We start from the raw sequence: 26,578 nt of genomic DNA, 5'->3' as shown, positions 1-26,578 counted from the left end.
TTTGGGTATTAGAGCTCATACAAATGTGAGGGATAAGACGGTTATTCTATATCAAGCAGAATTAGCCTTTGCTTATACCTTGTAGCAGGCCATACTTTAATATAAATAGCTCTGTCTTTGTGCTTTTAGAAAAGAAAAAAAAAAGTGTAAGGTCCAGGTGCACTGATTCATATCTGTAATCCCAGGACTTTGAAAGGCTGAGCCAGGAGGATCACTTGAGCCCAGGAGTTCCAGATCAACCTGGGCAACATAGTGAGACCCTGTCATTCCAAAAGAAATGTAAAATGAGCCAGGTGTGGTGGCACATGCCTGTAGTCCTAGCTACTCAGGAGCCTTAGATGGTAGGATCACTTGAGCCCAGGGGGTCAAGGTTGCAGTGAGCTATGATCATGCCACTGCACTCCAGCCTAGGCAACAGTGTGAGACCCTGTCTCAAAAAAAAAAAAAAAAAAAAGGCGGGGGTTGTGTAATAGATATTTAGTTGTTTTTTTTTTGTTTGTTTGTTTTTGTTTTTTTATGAGATGGAGCCTCGCTCTGTCGCTCAGGCTGGAGTGCAATGGCACAATCTTGGCTCACTGCAACCTCCGCCTCCCGGGTTCAAGCTATTCTCCTGTCTCAGACTCCCGGGTAGCTGTGCACCACCACGCCCAGCTAATATTTTGTATCTTTAGTAAAGATGGGGTTTCACCATGTTGGCCAGGCTGGTCTTGAACTTCTGACCTTATGATCTGCCTGCCTCAGTCTCCCAAAGTGCTGGGATTACAAGTGTGAGCCACTGCGCCCAGCCGACATCTATAATTTTTGTCACATAGAATTCATATTTATCCCATTCCTGGTACTAATCTCTGTGTTAACTACGGTTCTTTGATTACAAGAAACAAGAACAAATTCTGGCTAATTTAAGCAAAGAGGGACTTTACTGAAAGGAAATAGAGGCTCTTATAAATTCAAGGGAAGGCTAAAAAACCAAGCTCAGAAAAACATAACTGTATAACTGTGACTATGCTCAGGAGTCTCATTAGGGAAGCATAGGAACTACTAGAAGGATTTAAAATTAGATAGGTAAGAGATTTCCAGAGACATTTAAGAACTTCTAGATGATGAAGACTGCAAGATCTTGAAATAGGTTTGCAAGTTTCTCTGAGCTATGTAGTGATTCACGGAGCACAAATTATGGTTGTCTCATAACAGATTGTGATTTTTAAAAAAATGTTTTACAAAACAAAAACCATTCCAATTGCCAATGCCAGAAAACTCATTTCAGAAAGCAGATACTTTATTTAACTTAAATTTTTTGACTACCATTTTAAATAAACATAGATTCTTGCACAGATTTAAGGCATTAACCTTCTATAAGTCTATATTTAGCATCTGAATGAATGTATGCATGCCTTTTGGGTCCAACTGACAAACAACTTTTCCTGCTTAAAGAAGACATGAAAATGAATGAAGAGTAGGTAATTCCTTCTTCAGCCTTCATTCAGCTCCTAGATAAAATCCTGAGACAAAGAACAAGAATTAAAAGATATCGAAAGAGACTCCTGTGTTAGTAAAGTGCAATCCAGCTAAATAATAGCAGGTTTCTAAAGTAATTTCTTATCTCATAACATGAGGAAGTCTGATAACATCAACAAAAACAAGCAGCTGATAAATATATGACAAAATGAATAAATCACTCTATTACAGGATAGGGAAAAGCTGAAGAACCGTATGACTTTCTATCTACAATACTACTTTTAAATTTATAGTGGCTGATAGAGGGTTCACCAAAAGAGATGGGAGAAAATTAAGTCAGTATTCCACATCTGGCTAAAACAACAATACATGTGGTCTCACATGAATTTCACCGAAAGGAATATGGGGTTTTGGCACAGGCTGCACAGAGAGAACCCATTAGTCCTTAGTGGCATATATATATTTTTTTTTTCTTGAGACGGAGTCTCGCTCTGTCGCCCAGGCTGGAGTGCAGTGGCGCGATCTCGGCTCACTGCAAGCTCCGCCTCCCGGGTTCATGCCATTCTCCTGCCTCAGCCTCTCCGAGTAGCTGGGACTACAGGCGCCCGCCACCGCGCCCGGCTAATTTTTTCTATTTTTTTTAGTAGAGACGGGGTTTCACCGTGGTCTCGATCTCCTGACCTCGTGATCCGCCCGCCTCGGCCTCCCAAAGTGCTGGGATTACAAGCGTGAGCCACCGCGCCAGGCTGGCATATATATTTTTAACGTCATCTTCTGTATCAATGAAATAAGTGGTAGGCATCTATGCTGAGGGGAAAATAACTAGAAAACAAATGGTTTACGGTTCTATGTGGCTAATTATTTAAGTAAAGTATTCACCCTTGATCAAAACTATCACAATGTCCCTAAGCTTGCTTTCCTAAAATATAAGCCTTTTTTTTTTTTTAGTTTTCATTTTTTTTGAGACAGGGACCCAGGCTGGAATGCAGTGGTACAATCTCAGCTCACTGCAACCTCTGCCTCCTGGGATCCAGCGATCCTCCCAACACAGCCTCCTGAGTAGCTGGGACCACAGGCACATGCCACCATGCCCAGCTATTTTTTGTACTTTTTGGAGAAGTGGGGTTTCACCACGTTGCCCAGGCTGGTTTTGAACTCCTGAGCTCAAGCAATCTGCCCTTCTTGGCCTCCCAAAGTTCTCGAGATTACACACGTAAGCCACCACGCCCAGCCCAATACAAGGCTTTTAAAATTAAAATTATCATAATCAACACCAAACCTTTCGAAATCAAGTTATAAATTTATAATCTCTTGTTTGGGAGAATGCCAACAACTTCTAGTAAATGTTCCTTAGTTTAACCATATAGAAACCACACACACACATTCACACATGTACACAACACACATCTTTTCTTTCTTAGATACACACCAAGGGTTGGCAAAGTTTTTCTATAAAGGGCCAGATAGCAAATATTTTTGGCTTAGGAGGCCACACAATCTCTGTTGCAACTACTTAACTCTGTTGTTGAAGCATGAAAGTAGTTGTAGACAATATGTCAATCAATGGGCATGATTGTATTTCAGTAAAACTTTATTATACAGGTAGCCATAGTTGTTGTCTATCCCTCACATAGGCATCTATAACTTAAACGTCTCTACATTTAAAATGATGCATGAAAATTTGTACATCTTCATTTCATAATTGAAAAAAAGGTACTTCCTGAATGTTAACTGAGTCACGTTGACCTATTTACTATTATTAATAGCAGGAACAACCTAACAATGAGTGTTTCCTACATGCTAGGCCTCATTCTAAGAACTTCAAATGCATGTACCCCAAGTACCCCTTTTATTCTTCTTATTTTATAGAGTAAACAGCCCAGGCGCGGTGGCTCACGACTGTAATCCCAGCACTTTGGGAGGCCAAGGCAGGCAGATCAAACAGATCCCATTTTCTACCAAATCTCAAGGTCTTGTGTGAAAAAATTCAGTTATAGTCATAAAATTATTGCCTTATCTATTCCTACAAAGAAAGCAGGAGGGTCTTGAATTAGTTGTCCAGTGCTTACAGAAATTGAGACATATCTTGAAAAGCTCTTATATTACAATATACCAAATAATTTTTTGAATTTTTTTTTTTTTTTTTTTTGAGACAGAGTCTCACCCTGTCAACCAGGCTGGAGTGCAATGGTGCAATCTCAGCTCACTGCAACCTCTGCCTCCCAGGTTCAAATGATTCTCCTGCCTCAGCCTCCCAAGTAGCTGGGATTACAGGTGCCTGCCACCATGTCCAGCTAATTTTTGTATTTTTAGTAGAGACAGGGTTTCACCATGTTGGCCTGGCTGGTCTCGAACTCCTGACTTCGTGATCTGCCTGCCTCGGCCTCCCAAAGTGCTAGGATTACAGGTGTGAGCCACCGCTCCCGACCTGGAATATGTTTTAATGATCCTTACATGAGATTCTGTTGGATAATCTATCCCTTATGTGTAAAACACATCCAGTCTGGGGATATGCATTTTCCTAGAATTTCATGTCATAGAAACTCTTCGAGAACCTAAAATATAACCAACAATACTCATATTCTAGAACTTCTAATATTTTTAGTTAATTATAATCCATAGTGATATCTTCTTATATGTGTACATATACACATACACTGATCAGTATGTTGTCTGGTAATTAGGCATACATAATAGTATGAATAAATAATTATTCATGCAACCAACCCAAGTTTTTGTAGCTTTTATTAATAAATATTTCTTCATTTACAATGTATTAATGTTGTTATTAATCATTTCCATATATGTAGTTGACACAATTATTATCATCTATTTAAGTTTAATTTTTGCCCAACACAGACACAAATATTCAAAGATTAGTCAAGGTTGGGCACGGTGGTTCACGCCTGTAATCCTAGCACTTTGCGGGGCCGAGGCGGGAGGATTGCATGAGGTCAGGAGTTTGAGACTAGCCTGACCAACATGATGAAACCTCATCTCTACTAAAAATACAAAAATTAGCCAGACAGCGGCACATGCCTGTAATCCCAGCTACTCGTGAGGCTGAGGCGGGAGAATCACTTGAATCCAGGAGGCAGAGGTTGCAGTGAGCTGAGATGGCTCCACTGCACTCCAGCTTGGGCAACAGAGCAAGACTCAGGCTCAAAACAAAACAAAACAAAAACACCAAGAAACAAAGAAAAGTCAAAGTTCAAAGGTCCAGGCTCCATGTCCACAATAGCTGGGGCATCTCCGCCTCTGACCGTCACACTCCAACAGCTTAGGGCTGAGCCCAGCTGTGTCCTCAACCATCAAAGAGCATGGCCTTTGGAGGGAAACTGGAGCTGCAATCCCAGCTCCTACCTGCTCATCTTGTAACCCTGGGCAAGTTTCTTAATCTTTCTAAGCCTTTGTGTTCTCATTTCTAAAATGGGACTAATGATACTTACTCAAGGATTAAATGATACTGTTCAAATAAACTGCATGCCACTACTGGTCACATAGTATGGTTCAATAAATACTGGTTTTTATTTTTATTATTGTTGTTACTATTTATTGAGAAGATTGAAAGAAAATCCATATAACACAAAATCCATAAATACTGCAAAAAAATAGCATAATAACAAAATTTACAACCTACTCCCAAGGAATAAATTAGTCACGTATCTTGGCGGACATAAAATAGAGTGCTAAAAAGTGTTAAACAATTAAAAAGAATAAGAGGTTAAAAAAACAACCTAGTTTAACCTTTGATCTAAACATCCTTATCTAATAAGATAAGGTAAAGTTTAAAGTCCTCATTTCAAAGCATCAGTGTAAGTCAAAATGCATTTGTACCATGGAAATAATGGTATGCCTCTTCCTGGATTTTAAGCAGGGAACCCCTGGATATATGAATGAATAGGACACCATACCTCACCTTGGAAAGTGTGCAGACATGCCAGCTGTGGAGGGACCCATGGAATTTGTGGATGTGACCTCAGAGGCCCAGCTTGACCTGCCAGGCAGTGAGTGGGCTAGGACTAGTAGCCTGGCCTTTCCATAGCAGGAGAAGCTGCAGCTTCAACCAAGCCCCCAAGGCTTCAGCACTTACTCTTTCGCAGCTCAGTCTCTTCTGTGCCTGAGTTCAAAATACTTGTCCTCCAGAAATAAAGTCATTCAGCCATTCTCATGCTTACACTATAACAGAGGGATAGGGTACCCCCTGAGGAACAGAAACATGCAGCTTGGCCAGACAGCTTGATGTACCTGCCCAACTCACTGTAGGACAGTAAGAGGACAGAGGACCATACGTCCCTTCTTGCTGATCCTTTGCATTTATGGGTGCCCAGTTAAGCTGTTCCTTAATCTGGACCATAAAATGTTGTGGTATTCACCTTTATCTACTTCACCACACAAACGAGACAGAAATGTACAAGGCTGTAGACCCTCTGATGGAAGTCTTCCCCTCAACACCTGTCTATTTAGAAGCTCACAAAGATGAGATAGAGTTCTGGCCACTAGAAGTTTTCTCTGGCAGAGGCTGGAGAATCAATGGAGAAACACTGGTAGGGTAGCGGAGTTACAGGTGACAGAGCAGTGTTCTGAATCTCAAGAACCTATGGAGAGATTTTTTTTTTTTTTTTTTTTTTTTGAGACGGAGTCTTCTCTGTCACCAGGTTCAAGCAATTCTCCTGCCTCAGCCTCCCGAGTAGCTGGGGTTACAGGCGCATGCCACCACACCCACTGATTTTTGTATTTTTAGTAGAGATGGGGTTTTGCCATGTTGGTCAAGCTGGTCTCAAACTCCTGACCTCAAGTGATCCACCCATTGCGGTCTCCCAAAGAGCTGGGATTACAGGCATGAGCCACCAGGCCTGGCCTAGGAGAGATGATGTTTATGAGATTCATCCACCAACTTCATGCACTCCCAGTAAGTCTGGCTTCAACCAGGAAATCATAGACTACAGATAGATAGGAACAACATGAAGGAAACAAAAATGTCCAGATAATCCCCAAATTCTCACGGATTTCAAACTCCTCCCTGAATAAACGTTCTTCCAGAACTGCTGACAAGTAGCCAAACCAACTTCCTCTCCTTCTCTGTGTTCCCCTTTAGGGAAAGAAATTATCTAGCAGCTGAATAACCACCCAAAGCAGAGGAAGACAATTGAAGAGATTCCCCTGGTTAATTAAGCATATAAATAATCAAATAACTTTTTGTCCCATGATAAACAAAATGGCTCAATAAATCCTGGTGCATTGGGATAGTTGTTTCTAAAGAATTCCTGCCCCTAACCACTATACCTTCACTTGAAAGACGTAATTGTAAATTATAATAAAGTCCTTAGTAATCAGACTCTGCTCTTCTTGGCTTAAAGCTCTCATTAGCGCAGACTCAGCAAATGGGGAACATGTAGACAAATGTGTTGGCTCCAAGCCCAGCTTCTTGTATTTCATAGATGCTTCTCAATGGGTTTAACTGGAGCTTCTCTCTTTTGTAGTCAACACAGGCATAAGAAAAATCATGCTTTTCATATCACAGTTCCTTGTCAGTACTTGAGTACAAAAGGTTTGCTGCATGTGGACACGTGCTTCCCATTTCATAGAATAAAAGGCTAAACTCATACAGTATTATCTGAGCATAAAACCATTTTTATTTGGATTTATTCCTATTACTTATGTCTGTGGTAAGATGCAGTACCAAATCAATGCCAAAGTTAGTGTTATAATGTCAATTCAATGATATACTGAAGTATAAGCTTAATCTTATTAACAGTGGAGAAAAAAGTTGACACCTTGATAATCAAAGGTAGCTCCAGGCCAGGTATAGTAGCTCATGCCTGTAATCCCAGCACTTTGGGAGACCAAGGTGGGCAGATCACCTGAGGTCAGGAGTTTGAGACCAGCCTGGCCAACATGGCAAAACCCCGTCTCTACTGAAAATACAAAAATTAGCCAGGCATGGTGGCACGTGCCTGTAGTCCCAGCTACTCGGGAGGCTGAAGTGGGAGAATTGCTTGCACCCGGGAGGCGGAGGTTGCAGTGAGCCAAGATTGCACCACTGCACTCTAGCCTGGGTGACACAGCCAGGCTCTGTCTCAAAAAACAAAAGAAAACAAAAAACAAAAAAACAAAGGTAGCTCCAACAGAGGCTGAGGGGATGACAAATATATTGAAACACATGACCTGAAAGACCTTTACTCAGTTGAGTTATGCAAGTAAAGAACATTTTGCAGTTTTCCCAGAAGTCTGCATCTTAATTATTCCTTAAGTAGCTTTGCTTATACAAAGAGATGACTTTTATACAGCTTTGGCTGGGACTCTCTCTGGGTGGAGGTGTTTCTTGGAAAGACATCAAAACTCAAGTAATACAAAAATAATTCCATGAAATTTGAACGTAAGCCAATTGCCACTTCAGTCATATGTTGAGAGCTCTATTTTACTTTATTACTGAGCAAATCTTCGTGGGGGGGACGGGCATATCTTCCAAGTAAGGGAATGGTTTGGGGTGAAGAAGTGAGCATGGTGAAGAAGTGAGCATGATGAACAGGCCATCCTCATGGTGAGGAGGTTTACCAGGACAATTACATTGTAAGTAGTAAAGAACAAAATGTACACTAATGTCTCCTAATTTTTCCCAACCTGTATCTTTTTCTGTGGAATATTTTCTTCAACCAATGAAGGACATTGCTGTGCCTTAATATCTAGTGGGTCTGTGAGTTAAGATGATTCAAAAAGATCAGAGCTCACGACTTTCGTGGATGGTGAATGGCAGACAGTCCTGTCTTCAGTCTTGATTGCTGCGGGTGGCCATTGTATGACTACAAAAGAAGTCTTCATGAAGACATCGTGAATGCTTAGAGTAGAATCAAGGAAATTTAAGAGAAATAGACCTGAGTCTACAGCCATACCACCCTGAATGTGCCGGATCCCATCTGATCTCGGAAGCTAAGCAGGGGCAGGCCTGGTTAGTACTTGGATGGGAGGAATAGACTTGAAATCCTGATCAAACCCTCTCCTGGAATTTAATGTTACATAAGCTTAAGAAATTCCCATTATTGTTTAAACCATTCTATATATTGCCCTTTTGAATTAGTACCTAAATGCGTATGTCTTTTCCTCCTTCCCATCCTGCTTAGACGGTGACCTGAAGGCAAAGAGAATAAGCCTTACTTCCTGATATTTTACAGGGCTACCTCCACAGCTGTATGTATGTATTCTGAGAGGCCTGGATTCAAAACCAATAAACCAAGCTCCCACACTTACCACATGTGTGACCGTGGCAAGTTGCTCATGCCTTGGTTTCTTCCATTTTAAAATGGAGATAATAAAACTATTGTAAGAATTCAAGGAAATAATGTACATATAAAAGCATAAAATAGGACATGACACATTGCTATCACTATTATTTAACAAATGACTGAATTGTTGCATTTCTTCAAAACTCACATATAGGCCAGGCACGGTGGCTCATGCCTGTAATCCCAACACTTTGGGAGGCCGAGGTGAGTGGATCACCTGAGGTCACGAGGTCAAGACCAGCCTGGCCAACATGGTGAAACCCCCTCTCTACTAAAAATACAAAAATTAGCTGGGCATGGTGGCGGGTGCCTGTAATCCCAGCTACTTGGGAAGCTGAGGCAGGAGAATCACTTGAACCTGGGAGACGGAGGTTGCAGTGAGCCAAGATCGTGCCACTGCACTCCAGCCTGGGTGACAGAGTGAGACCCTATCTCAAAAAACAAACAAACAAACAAACAAAACTCATATAAAAATGGACACCTTGCCAGGCTTGATGGCTCACACCTGTAATCCCAGCACTTTCGGAGGTCGAGGTGGGTGGATCACTTCAGGTCAGGAGTTTGAGATCAGCCTGGGAAACCTTGTCTCGACCCAAATACAAAAATTAGCTGGGTGTAGTGGCCCATGCCTGTAATCCCAGCTTCTCAGGAGGCTGAGGCATGAGAATCACTTGAACCCAGGAGGCGGATGTTCCAGTGAGCCAAGATTGCACCACTGCCCTCCAGCCTGGGCAACAGAGTGAGACTTCGTCTAAAAACACAAAACAAAACAACAAAAAAGACACCTTGATCACCCTCCTCTACAATGATTATTATCATCTCTAACTTTTTGTCCCAAATTCATCTAAAAGTCATGAGAAGATCTTCATACCGTACTGAGCTACTGCCACAAGCTTGTTAGGTCAGAGGGGCAACCCAGAAGCTAAAGGGTCAATTCTGGCCTGGTTTCCCACAACACAGACTCTTTATCACTTATCCTAGGTTTATGGTCTTAAGCCCCCTTGCCCTGCACTCCTTTCTCTTCCCCACTCCTCTCCTCCCCTCCCCCCACTCCCCTCTCCTCTCCTCCCCTCCCCTCCCCTGTCCTCCTCTCCCCTGCCCTCCCCTCCCCTCCCGATCCCTCCCCTCTCCTCTCCTCTCCTCTCCTTTCCTCTTTCTCTTTTCTGAGACAAGCTTTCGCTCTGTCACCCAGGCTGGAGTGCAGTAGCCAGAACATGGCTCACTGCAGTCTTGACCTCCTGGGCTTAAGTGATCCTCCCACCTTAGCCTCCCGAGTAGCTCAGATCACAAGTATGCACTAACACACCTGGCTAATTTTTTAAATTTCTGTAGAGATGGGGTCTCCCAGTGTTGCCCAGGCTGGTCTGAAACTCCTAGGCTCAAGCCATCTTCCCACCTCAGCCTCCCAAAGTGCTGGGATCACAGACGTGAGCCACCGCACCCAGCTTCTGTGGAAGTTTCTAAGACAGTTATCTTCCCTTGTGTTAGAAGCATGACTTCCTTTTTTAAGTGTCCTTCTTTGCCAAGAATGCCTATCAGGCATTCTTCGATACTCCCTAACTCCTCCACCGTTAGATTTTGAATAACTTCATTTTAATGTTTCTCAGTTTTTATATCTATTGAATTATCATCAATATATTTATTAAAGTTATTGTGTACAAATTTTTAAATAAATTCATTATATGAATAGTGTATGAGACATGAGATTTCTATAATATGTGCTTTTGCCCTTTTCCACCCAGGCATCCTCCCAACTCCCACTCCTATGTGATATACACCCATTCATAAAATTGATTGATTTTGCCTCAGGACAAATACAAATGAACAGATAAAGAAGTCTTTTTTTTTCCTGAGACAGAGTCTCTCGCTCTGTCACCCAGGCTGGAGTGCAATAGCATAATCTCTGCTCACTGCAACCTCTATCTCCCAGGTTCAAGCAATTCTTCTGCCTCAGCCTCCCGAGTAGCTGGGACTACAGGCATGCAACACCACATCCGGCTAATTTTTATATTTTTAGTAGAGACGGGGTTTCACCATACTGGCCAGGCTGGTCTCCAACTCCTGGCCTCAAGCCATCTTCCTGCCTCGGCCTCCCAAAGTGCTGGGATTACAGGCGTGAGCCACCGTGCCAGCCTTGGATAAAGAATTCTTGTTTATCAATCAAGATTGTTGATTGTTGACTGTTTGTCAAACTAGTGATGAGGCACTGAGAAAAATCCTGCCCAGAATTCAACAGGAAGACAGAGCCCTTTATGCCACTGTTGAGTCAACTTTTGGCTTCAAAATGTACAATCCAATCTTTTCTACAGCTTTTTGACACTTCTGCCAAGTCGGGAGCTAAAGGGAGGGGAGGAGAGGGCTTGATGTACGACAATTCTAATAGTACAGTATCATAATTCTAAGGATGCAGTACAATTTCGGAAGAAACATAGTCACCTACAAGCGTGGCATCATTTGGTTTTTCTATTTGAAGGAGCTGTTTCTCCTAGAAGGAGAAAAATATGATGTTGTGTTCTCTTTGTTCTCTTTCTAATAAAACAAATAATATTTTAAATTAATTGCTATAGTAAAAAAATAAATAAATAACTGAGGCCCAATACAGTGGTTCACCTCTGTAATCCCAACACTTTTGGAAGCCAAGGTGGGAGGATTACTTGAGCCAGGAGTTTGAGAACAGCTTGAGCAATACAGTGAGACGTCGACTCTACTAAAAAGAAAAAAATCAGCCAGGTGTGGTGGACTACACCTGCAGTCCCAGCTACTCAGAGGCTGAGGCGGGAGGCTCACTTGAGTGGGTAAGGTTAAGGCTGCAGTGTGCTGTGATCATGCCCCTGCACTCCAGCCCGGGTGACAGAGAAAGACCATGTGTCCAAAACACAAAACAAAGAAAGAAAGAGAAAACAAAAACAGCCGCGGTGGCTCACACCTGTAATCCTAGCACTTTGGGAGGCTGAGGTAGGTGGATCAATTGAGGTCAGGTCAGGCATTGGAGACCAGCCTGGCCAACACGGTGAAACCCCATCTCTACTAAAAATGAAAAAATTAGCTGGGCGTGGTGTTGCATGCCTGTAATCCCAGCTACTTGGTAGGCTGAAGCAGGAGAATCACTTGAACCCTGAAGGTGGAGGTTGCAGCGAGCTGAGATTATGCCACTGAACTCCAGCCCAGGTGACAGAATGAGTAAAACTCCAGAAAGAAAAGAAAAGAAAAGAAGGGAAGGGAAGGGAAGGGAATGGAAGGGAAGGGGAGGGGGGGGGGGGGGGGGAGGGGAGAGGACGGAAGAGGAGGGAAGGGGAGGGAAGGGGAGGGAAGAGAAGGGAAGTGAAGGGAAATAACTGGTAAAAACACATAACCATTTCTCCATAGTCTTTAACATAATGTGGTTTTAGGTCATGAATTACACTTAGTACACACACTTGGTAAAACTGGGCAGGATATATTTTGAGCTGCTCAAGAATAAGAACCTTCTCTTATTTCACTTGGTATCTCTCACAGCTAGTACTGAAATGCCTGACAAATAGCAGGCACTGAGTAAATATGAGCTGAGCAAGTGAAGAAACGGTATCATTTGCTAAAAATAAGGTTTGTTTAAAAGAAATTCTCATAAAATTAGCTGAAATATAGTTGTCTATTATAAATTTAAGGATTACTATCACAGTGTTGACCTCTTGATTCGTAGTTTTACATTTGCAAAGAAATAAAAGATTGTCTTTTCACTGGAGTATTTTCTAATTTGTTACACTATTCTTTTTCTCAAAACAACATGTACTAGTGGGTTTTTCCCTTTCTCAAAATAGCAGAAAATTATATTAACCAGTGCAGTTTTTCTGGAAGTGGTAGAATAGGGTTGTGGGTGAATCGTGGAGTGACTCCTGTATGTGTCTGTGTGTATGTGTGTGTCTGTGTGTTTATCTGTGTGTATATGTGTGTGTCTGTGTATGTGTATGTGTGTGTCCGTGTGTCTGTGTGTGTGTATTGGGGGAGATGCCTCCTTGGCTTGTGTCATTCCCCTCCCCTGGCTACAATCCCACCGACTCAGGAATAGGCATGTGACCTAACCAGCGAAATCAGGGTGAACCTCAGGACTTGTGATTGGAGTCCTGAATGGAAATGCTTCTTCTCCTTCTCCCAGACATCATTGTAAGCCATGTGAGGCCTGAAATTCCTGTTCTACCACTGGCTGGAAGATGAAGCCAACCAATAAAAGAGCTGGCACATAAAGGAGCTACAAGAGAAAACCAAAAGAATTGCAGAGAATCAATTAAATTTTAAGGCATTGTATCTCCTGAACTTCCACTTATAGGAGGCAATAAGTTTAAGTTGATTGTCTGTTTCTTGCAGTCAAAAACATTAAAAAATATCTGGATAGGGATTTGGGTTGCATAGATTTGCAATTGCCTTAGCCAATATTCATCAGATGGTATATTTTATTCTCTATAAATTTTATCTCTGAAAAAAAGAACCAAAAGCATAGTGAATACTAGTTAGCACACTGAGGGCTGAAGGTTTTAGGAAAAGTGTATTATTGTCTACAATGTACTCTGAAATACTTTCCAAAAAAGATGAATTAATTGATGGATGGATAGAGGGAGAGCTAGATGGATAGTTATGTGACAAAGCAATACAGTGAAATGTTAATTGTGGAATCTTAAGTGGTGGACATGAGTGTTCACTATAAAATTATTTAAACTTTTCTGTACATTTGAAATTTTTCATAATACAATGTTAGAGGAAAAAGCTCTAGCTTACTCCTATTGCTTATACTTGGATGTCCTTAAATATTATGTGATGGCTTCTGGCTCTTCAAGTATAGCAAGAGAAAAAATGTTCCTTATCATGGCGTCAAGGCCTGCTAATCCTCTCTTGTGACAACCTAGGCTATGCTCACTGTAGAACAGTAGAATTTGTTTCTACTGTTAGAATTTATTTTATTGATGGCTGGTTTGTAGAATGTGATCGGCAATATGAAGGAAAATGAATCAGAGTCATACATTAGGTAATTCCCTCAAAACCACATCCCTAAACAGTTTTATTATTGTCAGTTCCTCAGAACAAAATAGGAAGAGCTTTGGTAAAGTCTTATTTTATCAACCACACTATAACTTAAGATGATTAAGGGGCATTTCACACTTCAATGTAAAACACAGTCATATACCACTACAGGGAATACACCCCACTTTTTGCAGTGAATATATTCTGTGTACGTCACTTTCATATATAGAAAAGTTAAAGAGTAAAAAATAAGTAGCGCTTTAAAAAAATTCAGTGAAAAGAGGGTCCAAGGTTACCCCATTCTCCTTTCCTCTTGGGAAAGGAGAAAGAAACTAAGAAGCAAAACAATAGTTCTTCAAATCAAGAAATTCAGGCCAGGCAAGGTAGCTCCACCTATAATCCAAGACGGGCCGATTGCCTGAGCTCAAAAGTTCGAGACCAGTCTGGACACGTGGTAAAACCTCATCTCTACTAAAATACAAAAAGTTAGCTGGGCATGGTGGTGCACGCCTGTAGTCCCAGCTACTAAGCAGGCTGAGGCACAAGAATTGCTTGAACCTTAGAAGCGGAGGTTGCAGTGAGCTTGAACCCTGGAAGCAGAGGTTGCAATCACGCCACCACACTCCAGCCTGAGCAACAGAGAGAGACTGTCTCCAAAAAAGAAAAACAAAAAAAGAAATTCTCTCTCTACTACACTCATTATATGTGTTTGGAAATAGGACACAAATCTTATCTGTATAAGGAACTTGCATTTTAAGTAGCAAACTAACTCAAGATCCTCAGTAGAAATATGTGCTCAATTCTTCAACATGAAAAAAAAAAAAAGCCAATCCTTTAAAAGTATTTTTTTTCTTTGCAAATTGCCTTTTCTCATATTGGTTGTCCTTAAACCAGCAAATAATTCTTTATTTCTACACTGTCCCTCCTCTACACTATCTTCTTTGCTTTTGGACACCACTCACGACTTGCATAGTATTCCTCCAGAATTTCAATACTTGTTAGACGTTAGCCAAACTTCATACATAATAAAATGCAACTGGCCAGGTGCAGTGGCTCATGCCTGTAATCCCAGCACTTTGGGAGGCCGAGGCGGGCAGATCACTTGAGGTGAGGAGTTTGAGACCAGCCTGGCCAATATGGTGAAACCCTGTCTCTACTGAAAATACAGAAATTAGCAAGGTGTGGTGGTGCATGCCTGTAGTCCCAGCTACTGGGGAGGCTGAGGCAGGAGAATCACGTGAACCTGGGAGCCAGAGGTTGCAGTGAGCCAAGATTGCACCACTGCACTCCAGGCTGGGCGACAGAGAAACATCATCTCACTCTAACTCTAACCTAACTCTAATGAAACTAGGGTGGCATGCAGTGAGAGAATGGCCATGAGAATGTTCATTTGTTTCTTACACCTTAAGTCAAGGTCAGAGTAGCTACTGAGCGTACTGTGCTAGGACTAGTCCTTCTGAATCCTGCCTGCTCTGCACACAAAGGACAAGGTTCAGTTTTCTATAGCTGTAATAGTTTAACCACTCAAAGGAGAGCCTCATAGAGCTGGATGATCTAAACAAGGCCAAGACATAGATACGCACTGGCCCAAGGCTTGCTCAATAAAGAGAGCTTCCGGGTAAATATCAGAACCCAAAATCTGTAGGTAAAAGTATTGCAGGGAGATAGGAGGACACAAGGATCCAAGCAAACAAACACAATCAAACAGATCTATAAGTAGCAGCCTGAGAGTTATAGGTGGAAAGACTTGAGCCTTGAGCCTCCCTCAGCTGCTACCTACCTCCTCTTCTGCAGCTGCCACGGGCTTCCCCAAGCTAGAGGCCATGACATTTGTTTCCTTTTGCTACACCCTAGAAACAGCTGTTATCTGAAAAGTGGGACTACTAAAGCATATCATTCTTTTTTTTTTTTTTTAGATGGATTCTCACTCTGTCACCTAGGCTGGAGTGCAGTGGCACGATCTTGGCTCACTGCAACCTCCGCCTCCTGGGTTCACGCCATTCTCCTGCCTCAGTCTCCTAAGTAGCTGGGACTAGAGGCATTTGCCACCACACCCAGCTAATTTTTTTGTATTTTTAGTAGAGACGGGGTTTCACTGTGTTAGCCAGGGTGGTCTCAATCTCCTGACCTCGTGATCCACCCACCTCGGCCTCCCAAAGTGCTGAGATTACAGGCGTGAGCCACCACGCCTGGCCCTAAAGCATATCTTGTCTCACACTGCAGGGTATGTTTTCTCTCCTCATCTCCCCATCCAAACTCACAAATATTTGTAAAGCTACCAAAAAGTGATTCTCTGCAGCCAGCCCTGATGAAAATAGCTCAAGTTGATCCTGAAGGTACCACCCTGCAAGCATGCTGTCTGTCCCACTGAATCCTCTCCCCGACTCCATCTTCACTATGTCCCCCATGTATCTAATGATACATAGAAACAATCACTGACATAAACTTCTAAGTTTAGTTAAGGCCGATAATACTAGAACAAGGATCTCAGATTTGGTACCCACCTCTCCTTGGTAGATAATGGAACACGGAAAAGTATAATTACCATGTAGAAAGAGGGACTGATTGTTCTTTCCTTCGCCATTTCCTAATCACTAAACTCATGGAAACCAACCATTTAAGAGCCACCAATGAAGGGGAAATGAACTCCTGACTCAAATGAAAGCTAGAAAGAACAGGACAGGAAGCTGGTGCTGATGGCCTCTAATATCAGCACTTTGGGAGGCTGAGGTGGGAGGATCGCTGGAGTCCAGGAGTTTGAGATCAGCCTGCTCAACATGGCAAGACCCCATCTCTACAAAAAATACAAAAATTAGCCAGGTGTGGTGGTACGTGCCTGAGTCTCAGATACTTGAGTCTCAGATACTTGGGAGGTTGAGGTGGAAGGATCACAAGAGCCCGGGACCCAGAGGCTGAAGTGAGCCAGGATCATGCCACTGCACCTGGGTGACAAGAGTGAGACCCTGTCTAAAAAAATAAAAATAAAAATAAAAATAAATAATAAAAAAAGATATAAAACAATGTATTTTTTTCTAAAATTAAAAAAGAAAGAAAGAACAGGACAGAAGAATGACCTTCCTTCACCTTGCATTCTCTTCCCTTGAGGTTTATTTAACTTATTTTCAGTTTTATTGATTCCAAAGCTGATGGAAGCCATAACTTATATCAGCAATGGCCTTTTAGAAAAGTAATTACAAGGCCAAGTGCAGTGGCTCATCCCTGTAATCCTAGCATTCTGGGAGGCCGAGGCGGGTAGAAAACCTGAGGTCAGGAGTTTGAGACAAGCCTGGCCAACGTGGGGAAAACCCCATCTCTACTAAAAATTAAAAAATTAGCCGGGCACAGTGGCGCTTGCCTGTAATCCCAGCTACTCAGGAGGCTGAGGCAGGAGAATCACTTGAACCCCAGAGGTAGATGTTGCAGTGAGCTGAGATTACACCACTGCACACCACCTAGGTGACAGAGTGAGACCCTGTCTCAAAAATAAATAAATAAATAAATAAATATAGAATAAACATTTTACATAAATTAGGCTCTTGATCACTGACTCCAAATACAGGGACTCTTCATTTCCTAAAGCCCTTGTTTTTTAAAAATCTGTATAGGCAGTAATTTCCTGACTCCAGGATATCTCTCTGCTATTTAGGAGAAGAAAATTTCAGTCCCAGCTTCTAAGGGGACACCCCCTAAGATATTCTTATACCAACCGTAAAGTTCCTTAGGTGCCTACTTGAATAAAATGAATTATTTCTCCTTTTCCTGTTGTGTATGCTCTAAATTCCTTATCTCATATTCGATTTATTAGAGGAGCTTGATCTTTGGTTCAATGGCTGATTTTACCTTTTTTTTTTTTTTTTTTTTTTTTTTGAGACAGAGTCTCACTGTGCCTCCCAGGCTGGAGTGCAGTGGTGCCATCTCAGCTCACTGCAACCTCTGCCTTCCTGGTTCAAGCGATTCTCCTGCCTCAGCCTCCTGAGTAGCTGGGACTGCAAGCATGCACCACTACACCCAGGTAATTTTTTTGTATTTTTAGCAGAGACGGGATTTCACTATGTTGGCCAGGCTGGTCTGGAACTTCTGACCTCAAGTGATCTGCCCACCTCAGCCTCCCAGAGTGCTAGGATTGCAGGCCTGACCCACCACACCTGGCCTGTTTTTACCTTTTTTCTGAAAACTGCATTAACAGTTGCAAAGTAAATTCAGGAAAGTAATTCAATATTTATTAAAGACGTTTTTATTAAAAAGACAATAGCAAACTTGTAAGAGCCTGAAAGGCAGCCTGTTATAGAAAAAAGGCAAAGGTGACAAACAATTTGAAAGAACTGCATTTCCTCCAACTTAGCTAACTAAACTCATAGCCTAGTAAGTTGCCTTTGAGAAGTCAGCCTTAGTGATTGGATAAGATTGTTGTAATTAGCACACTTCATCTTGGTAGAGGAGCAAAAGTGAAATTAATTATGAATTAATGAAATTAAATGAATTAAAGTGAAATTAAGGATTAATGCATTTTCTCTCTATTTAAGCATTCCCTTTATTATACATTCTTAATTCTCTTCCTTACCCTACTCCCATTCTCACAGATGGCAAAATAGAACTGCAATTTATCTTCCCATTAAAATGGTTACAAATTCTGAATCAGTGGAGTCCAAATTCACTTTTCAAAACCACATGTCAGGAAAGATTGAGTTTAATATTTAGTAGAGAAAGTGACAATCCTACCTTGTCAAAATATAAATACTCACAGGAATAAATCAGATTTTCCCCAACAGAATGGAAAAGCTACTTGTCTACTTTTTTGTTTACCAAAGTTGTCACACTGCAATGTGATATTCTCATATACATGATTCTGTTTTAAAGTTGTTTTAGTGTTTCATTTTTTTTAACCCTCTAAGTCATTAGTTGGGAACACTATTGTACCTTATCATACTGCTTAAGAGCAGAAACGCTGAACTCTACCGTAATTTTCTGGCTGAATAATCTATGGCCTGTTGGTTTAAATGATCTTTTCCTCAATTTTTTAATCTACAAAATACAAGTAATAAAGGTATCTACTACATAGAGTTGCTATAAAGATTAAAGGCATTACCATACATAAAGTGCTTAGAAGTGTCCTTAGCAGGTAATAGGTGCCATGTAAGTGTTATTGTTATTATTATAATTGCTACCATTGCTAGAAAGAGAATAGTGATATTGTTGGCCTTCTTTATTTTATTTTATTTATTTTGAGACGGAGTCCCGCTCTCTCACCCAGGCTGGAGTGCAGTGGCGCAATCTCGGCTCACTGCAACCTCTGCCATCTGGGTTCAAGCAATTTTTCTGCCTCAGCCTCCCGAGTAGCTGGAACTATAGGTGCCTGCCACCGCACCCAGCTAATTTTTGTATTTTTAGTAGAGGCTGGTCTTGAATGCCTGACCTCATGATCCACCTGCCTCAGCCTACCAAAGTGCTGGGATTACAGGCATGAGCCACCGTGGAGTGAGATTCCGTCTCAAAAAAAAATAAAAAAAATAAAAATAATAAATGTCATGGCATTCTCTGGCCAATCCTTTTTATTGCTGAATAATATTCCATTATATGGATATATCACATTTTGTTTATCCACTTATCAGTTAATAGATATTTGAGCTGTTTCTGTTTTTGATTATTCATTTATTTATTTTTGAGACAGAGTTTCACTCTGGTTGCCCAGGCTGGAGTGCAATGGTACAATCTCAGCTCACCGCAACCTCCGCCTCCTGGGTTCAAGTGATTCTCCTTCCTCAGCCTCCCAAGTAGTTGGGATTACAGGCATGTGCCACCATGCCCGGCTAATTTTGTATTTTTAGTAGAGACAGGGTTTCTCCATGTTGGTCAGGCTGGTCTTGAACTCCCAACTCAGGTGATCCACCCACCTCAGCCTCCCAAAGTGCTGGTTACAGGTGTGAGCCCCTGTGCCCGGCCCTTGATTATTTATTTAAGACAGAATCTTGCTCTGTCACCCAGGCTGGAGTGTCATGGTGCAATCTCAGCTCACTGCAACCTCTGCCTCCTGGGTTCAAGCTATTCTTGTGTCTCAGCCTCCTGAGTAGATGGGACTACAGGCATGTACCACCACGCACAGATAATTTTTGTATTTTTATTAGAGGTAGGGTTTCTCCATGTTGTCCAGGCTGGTCTGGAACTCCTGACCTCAGGCGATCCACCCACCTCAGCCTCCCAAAGTGCTGGGATTAACAGGTGTGAGCCACTGCACTCAGCCCTGTTTTTGATTATTATAATACTGCTATGAACATTTGTGTACAAGTTTTTATGTAGACATGTTTTCTCATTTCTCCTGGGTGTATACCTAAAAGCAGAATTTCTAGGTCATATGATAACTCTATGTTTAATATTTGAGGCGCTGCCAAATATTTTTCCAAAGTGGCGGTACCATTTTACATTCCCACCAAGTAGTGTGTAGGAGTTCTAATTTCTCCACAATTTCTCCAATGTGAAATTGGAGCCAGCCCCCAATTTCACATCTGGAGGTTACAATAGTCATAACAACACTCTTCTTGCTTTATTGATTTATTTTACAAAGTTTCTTCCCATGTTGTACCCTATTTGACTTGTGACTCTGTTTTGTTATACCCATCCTGGGGGCTGTGAAGTAGTATCCAAATACATTTTTTTTTTTTTTTTTTGAGACGGAGTTTTGCTCTTGTTGCCCAGGCTGGAGTGCAATGGCGCGATCTCGGCTCACTACAACCTCTGCCTCCCAGGTTGAAGCAATTCTCCTACCTTAGACTCTCAAGTAGCTGACATTACAGGCATGTGCCACCACGCCTGGCTAATTTTGTATTTTTAGTAGAGATGGGGTTTCTCCATGTTGGTCAGGCTGGTCTTGAACTCCCGACCTCAGGTGATCCGCCCGCCTTGGCCTCCCAAAGTGCTGGGATTACAGGTGTTAAGCCACCGTGCCTGGCCCCAAATGCATCTTTAAGATGCAAAAATATAAATACATTGGGGGAAGGAAGTAAAATATTTTATGACGAGGGAAAAACATGAAGAAATTAAACAAAGGGTCCTGCAGTTAAGCTGAAAAAGGAAGCAAGAGATATTTTTAGGTCTGTTAGTTAATTTCTTGTCCTTATACAACCAACTGCCCTTTAAAAAGTGTGAGGATTGGCCGGGCACGGTGGCTCACGCCTATAATCCCAGCACTTTGGGAGGCCAAGGCGGGCGGATCACGAGGTCAAGAGATCGAGACCATTCTGGCCAACATGGTGAAACCCCGTCTCTACTAAAAGTACAAAAAAAAAAAAAAAAAACTAACTTGGCGTGGTGGCGCGCATCTGTAGTCCCACCTACTTGGGAGGCTGAGGCAGGAGAATCGCTTGAACCTGGGAGGCGGAGGTTGCAGTGAGCCGAGATCGTGCCACTGCACTCTAGCCTGATGACAGAGCGAAGACTCTGTCTTTAAAAAAAAAAAAAAAGTGTCAGTACTGGCTGGATGCAGCTCATGCCTGTAATCTGAGCACTTTGGGAGGCTGAGGCCAGCAGATTACCTCAGGTTGGGAGCTGGAGACCAGCCTGACCAACATGGAGAAACCTCATCTCTTCTAAAAATAAATAAATAAATGAATAAATAAAATACAAAATTAGCCACAACCTCCACTTCCTGGGTTGAAGCGATTCTTGTGCCTCAAGAAAAATAAATTTAAAAAATACAAAATAGGGCGTGGTGGCGTCCCAGCTACTTGGGACATTGAGGCAGGAGAATCGCTTGAACCCGGGAGGTGGAGGTTGCAGTGAGCCAAGATCACGCCATTGCACTCCAGCCTGGGCCACAAGAGTGAAACTCCATCTCAAAAAACAAAACACAAACAAAAAAAGAAGTGTCAGGATTGTGGAGCCAGCCCCCGATTTCACATCTGGAGGTTACAACAGTCATAACAACACTCTTCTTACTTTATTGATTTATTTTACAAAGTTTCTTCCCATGTTGTACTCTATTTGATCCAATACCACAAATCTTATGTGGGAAGATATTATTATTCCCATTCTGTAGGGAAGGATACTTAGGACTAGAGAGGTTAAGTGACTTGCTCAAGAGGGCATAGCTACAATTAAAGAAAGAAAAAGAAATTGATAGACCTGGGCCTAGAGGCTAAATTTTTTATTTCAAATCCCAGTCCTTGGTTTCCTCTTATCACCTCTACCTCATCTTTGATGACCCAGAAAGTAATGCAAAGCGAGAGAAAGCAGGGGGGAACTGAGAGTGTGTGAAGCACTTAAGAGTCAGGAGGCCTGGACGTTGCAAAGCACTTACAATCCTGCAGCGAGAGGGTAGCTGCAGACAGAAGAACTCTTTGTGAAAGTGACAATAATGACTGAACTTCCAACCCTCCAATAACTAGGAAACCAGGCATACGACCACTTTAATTCCTAAATTCTGACTATTATATTGCTCTGTACTAACAGAAGTATATTGAATACTTACAATATTCATTTAACTACTTACTGAGTAGTTACTATGTGCTAGTTACAGTGACAAAACAGTTGAGATAAAAAAGAGCAATGATTAAAATTTTCCAAAGTAGAATTAAGTGGCTAACATTTACTAAGCCTTTTACATGTAGCATCTCATTTAATCCTCACAGAGCTCCTGAAGAAGTGTCATCAGAATAACATTTCGTAGAAGAGGAAACTGAGGCACAGAGAGGCTAAACATATTGTCCTAAAGTTACAGAATAAATGGTGGAGGCAGAATAAGAACCCAGGCAGCCTAGTTCTATATCCTGCCCTCTTCACCACCACCCAATCCTTCCTGCCCGATCTTACTTGGCTGGAAGTCACATGCAGTGATGCAGAAAGACCAATAATACTAATTAATTCCAGGAACTATTTGTTGAATGCTCATTAATACATGAAGCCCAGGGGCAAATTCTCACAACTCCATGAAATACATTCATCTTCACTGTCTTTTTCAAATGTGGAAACAGAGACTCAGAGAAGTGAATTTCCCTGTCCAAGGTCACAGAACTCTACCTTAGCTAATGTTGACCTGGTGCTTACTACATATCAGAAACTGTCCTAAGTGCAACTCATCTAATCCTCATACTTACACCATGAGTATGTATGTAAAATTCCATCATTATTACCCATCGTTCTTCTTTTTTTTTTTTTTTTTTTTTGAGATAGAGGCTTACTCTGTTGCCCAGGCTGGAGTGCAGTGGCACTACCTTGGCTCACTGCAACCTCTGCCTCCCAGGTTCAAGCAATCCTCTTGCCTCAGCCTCCCAAGTAGCTAGGATTACAAGCGTGTACCACCACACCCAGCTAATTCTTGTATTTTTAGTAGAGATGAGGTTTCACCATGTTGGCCAGGCTGGTCTCGAACTCCAGGCCTCAAGGGATCCACCTGCCTTGGTCTCCCAAAGGGCTAGGATTACAGGCACAATAACTTGTCGAAGGTCCCACACTAGTAAGTAGCAAAGCCAAGATTCAGTCTAGCTTAAAGTCTTCCTTGAAACAATTTAATGCTGACACTTTCCTACATAATGGTGGAGCAGTCATTCAAGCCCAGGTCTAATTCCTGCGTGACAAGGATGGCTCTCAAAACTGCTGCAGTGCAGAGAGGCGCTAGAAAAGCGGGGAATAACAAGTGCTCTGGGGACTGCAAGGAAGAGGCATTTAAACTGCATCTTAAAGGAAAAAGTACTTGCTGGACAAAAAGAGCCATCATGCAATTTAACATTTGTAAAATAAATGAAAAATAAGTAACCCTATCCAACGGAAGACTTAAAAAAGATGGCCCAGTAATGAAGAACAGAGAAATTAAACTTTCTTTCCCACAGCAGGCTTTAAAGGGACTGAAGCCTGTTATCACTCGCCCGCTACAGCTTGGGCTTCTAAAGGCTACAAACTCTCCTTACAATTCCCCCATTTTACCTGTCCCAAAACTGGACAAGTCTTACAGGTTAGTTCAGGATCTGCATCTTATCAACCAAATTGTTTTGCCTATCCACCCTGTGGTGCCCAACCTGTACACTCTTTTGTCCTCAATACCTTCCTCCACAACTCGCTATTCCATTCTTGATCTTAAAGATGCCTTTTTCACTATTCCCCTGCACCCCTCGTCCCAGCCTCTCTTTGCTTTTACGTGGACTGACCCTGACACCCATCAGTCCCAGCAACTTACCTGGGCTGTACTGCCGCAAGTCTTCAGGAACAGACCTCGTTACTTCAGCCAAGCCCTTTCTCATGATTAATTTCTTTCTACCCCTCTGCTTCTCACCTTATTCAATATATTGATGACCTTCTACTTTGTAACCCCTCTTTTGAATCTTCTCAGCAACACACCCTCCTGCTCCTTCAACATTTATTCTCCAGGGGATATCAGGTCCCTTCTTCCTTACTCTACTCTTTACAACAGGGCTTTATGAAGTCACCCCCCGCCTTCTTGGACTGCACCTCACAAACTTACGCCACTATCCATTATCTACCCAACTCCTGTAAAGCAACCCCTTCCCCATCTCCCTTCGCTGACTCCTTTTTTAGACTCGGTCCACCTGCACCCAGGTGATTAAAAAGCTTTATTGCTCACACAAAGCTTGTTTGGTGGTCTCTTCACACGGACGCGCTTGACAGGTTTCATTAGAGAGTACTTTTGATGAAGGAAAAGTTTTTATTCCCTTTAATTTTGACCACATATTTTTAAAAATCAACAAAGAATCGATAGGTGCAATTTGCCTTTTGTAACATTAAAAATCAGTTAATTCTGACTTCCAATATTGGTCTCCTTTAAAGACCTTTGCCAGTCACTCTTTCAGGTCCTGAAACACAGACATCTAGAAACCAAAACGAACTGGGGAATTCAGGCTAAGAACTAGAAGTAACAGGGGCCCGCGTACAAGTTGTGGCTCAAACGCTGCAGAGCTGGGTTTTCTTTTTCCTGGCAAACTGATTTATGACCACACGAAGGGCAGCTGCAGAACCAGTTAGACCATAAGTACTATTCCCAAACAGCCCTAGAGGAAGGACCATACAGGGATGGGAATGGCAAGGGGGATTCTGGGGGTCATCCTTGTTCCCAAGTTCCGTGAGACGCCGCAAGCCTTAATTCTTGCAGCAGCCAGGGTCCCCATGGATCCCGCTGCCCAAAACGTGCGGGACCGGGGAGTTGGCACAACCTCAAGGCAGCCCGACAAGGTGCCTCCACGCCCCCTTGCGGACCCAAATGATTGAGGACGATGTGCCAATTAACTGATAGGTGCAGGGTTTCAGAAATGCTCTCTCAGTTTAACCCCACAAAAGCCCTTGAATCAGCCCTGTTTTACAGATGTAAAACACCGAGGCTCAGGGGAGTGAAGGAAGACTTGTCAGCAAAATGGAAAACCTAGTGAAGGCTATCGTTGGTCTTGCTCCTTTTATCAAGGAGTAGAGGGGCTGGGGTCGCCTCGGGACCCCACAACGACCCCTCTTGCTCTCTTGGCGGACAAGGCGCAGGCTGTCAGCCGGGAGGCCTGGCGGCGTCCAGGTACTCGGGAAGACGGACAGCGCGGTGGGTGGCAGGGACTCTGCCCGGCACAGGGCTGCAGCAGCCAGGCTAGGGCGCAGCGCGCACCACCCGCTCGTCGGCTTCTGCCAGGCAGCCCCGCGTGGCGAGCGAGTCCTCAGGGACAGGGGCTGCAGCTACGAAGGGCGGGCGCACCGAGGACCATCCACGCGCCCGCAGCCGTCCCGACGCCCCACGCGAGTCGCAAGCCACGAGCCAGGGAGCGCGTGCGCGCAGGACTGCAGCGGGCACGCGTTGGCAGTGCCATCGTGAGCTCACCCGCTGTGTCTCCTGCCTTACCGTAGCTGCTCCCCGGTGACCAAGACCTCAGCCATGCGCTCCAGCTCCCTTTGCTGCGCGCCGCCACTCCCGCTGGTGCTGCTGTCACTGCCAGCACTGCCAGTGCTGCTGCCCTCCTCCATGGTTGGGGCCGTGCGGCTAACACTGGCTCCGCTGTGCGCCGAGGGTTTGGGTGTTCGGCTCAGTTTGCCCTCACAGACGCTTCCCGCGCCATCTTTGTTCGGGGCAGCTCCGCTGCTCTGACTGGATTGGCTGGAGAGGGAATCCCTGTGGGTAGGCAGACGCGCTGGGCTAGTCCGGCCCCAGAAACTTGAGCTTGGGGGCGTGGCTAGAGCCGCTCGTGGTCGGGGGGCGGGGCCGATGGAGGAAAATATAAACATCTGGGCGGGGCGCTGCTTCGGAGCTGTGTGTGCTGCTGGAGGCTGAATTTGGTGAGCTTGCTTTACCCACAAAGCTCATGCTGTAGAATCCTGGGGACAGGCCTGGAGGTTACTAGAATGAAGGCCTTTTTATTGTACGTTCCATATCCCAAGTTGCCAGAGAGCAAAACATAATTCAACAATCTGGCCAAATGGTCAACAGTGAAGGTTATACATGTCATTGAAGGGCATGGAGAAATTAAACATTCTTCTCTCCCCAACCTCTCTCACCAAAGACGACTTGTTCGCCTTATGTTGTAATCAATAAGGAACGCCGGCCTAGGAATCAGGCCGACCTGGGATCCAGCTCCACTCCTGTGATGTCCTATTTAAATGTGTTTAATCCTCCCTTACAAAATAAAAATAATTGCGGCTACCACTTTTTGACATCTGCTGCATTAAAGATACTTCAGGTATGTTATTACCTCGTTTAATTATTACAGTAAATCATAAAATGGGTGTTGGTGTTTATTTGCATCAGAATGCAGGCTTGGAGAGGTGAAGTTACTTGTCTAAGGCAAGCAAATAATAAGTATAAGAAGAGCCGGGCACAGTGGCTCATGCCTGTAATCCCAGCACTTTGGGAGGCCGAGGCGGCAGATCACCTGAGG

General features: G+C 43.1%; 1 protein-coding gene across 1 annotated transcript in view; it reads right to left on the bottom strand.

Annotated features, from left to right (window-relative positions):
* The window catches only part of DEPTOR (DEP domain containing MTOR interacting protein), a 193,111-nt gene extending 167,318 nt beyond the window's left edge, over positions 1-25,793 (bottom strand). Inside the window, exon 1 of the mRNA XM_032760338.2 lies at positions 25,549-25,793. Coding sequence (XP_032616229.1) covers positions 25,549-25,670 — 122 coding nt within the window. The 5' untranslated portion in view covers positions 25,671-25,793. The remainder of the gene's footprint in view (positions 1-25,548) is intronic.
* Positions 25,794-26,578: the final 785 nt, after the last annotated feature.

The sequence above is a fragment of the Hylobates moloch genome, unplaced genomic scaffold (assembly GCF_009828535.3).
Source record: "Hylobates moloch isolate HMO894 unplaced genomic scaffold, HMol_V3 SCAFFOLD_9, whole genome shotgun sequence".
Lineage (NCBI taxonomy): Eukaryota > Metazoa > Chordata > Mammalia > Primates > Hylobatidae > Hylobates > Hylobates moloch.
This window is presented reverse-complemented; position numbering and strand designations above follow the sequence as displayed.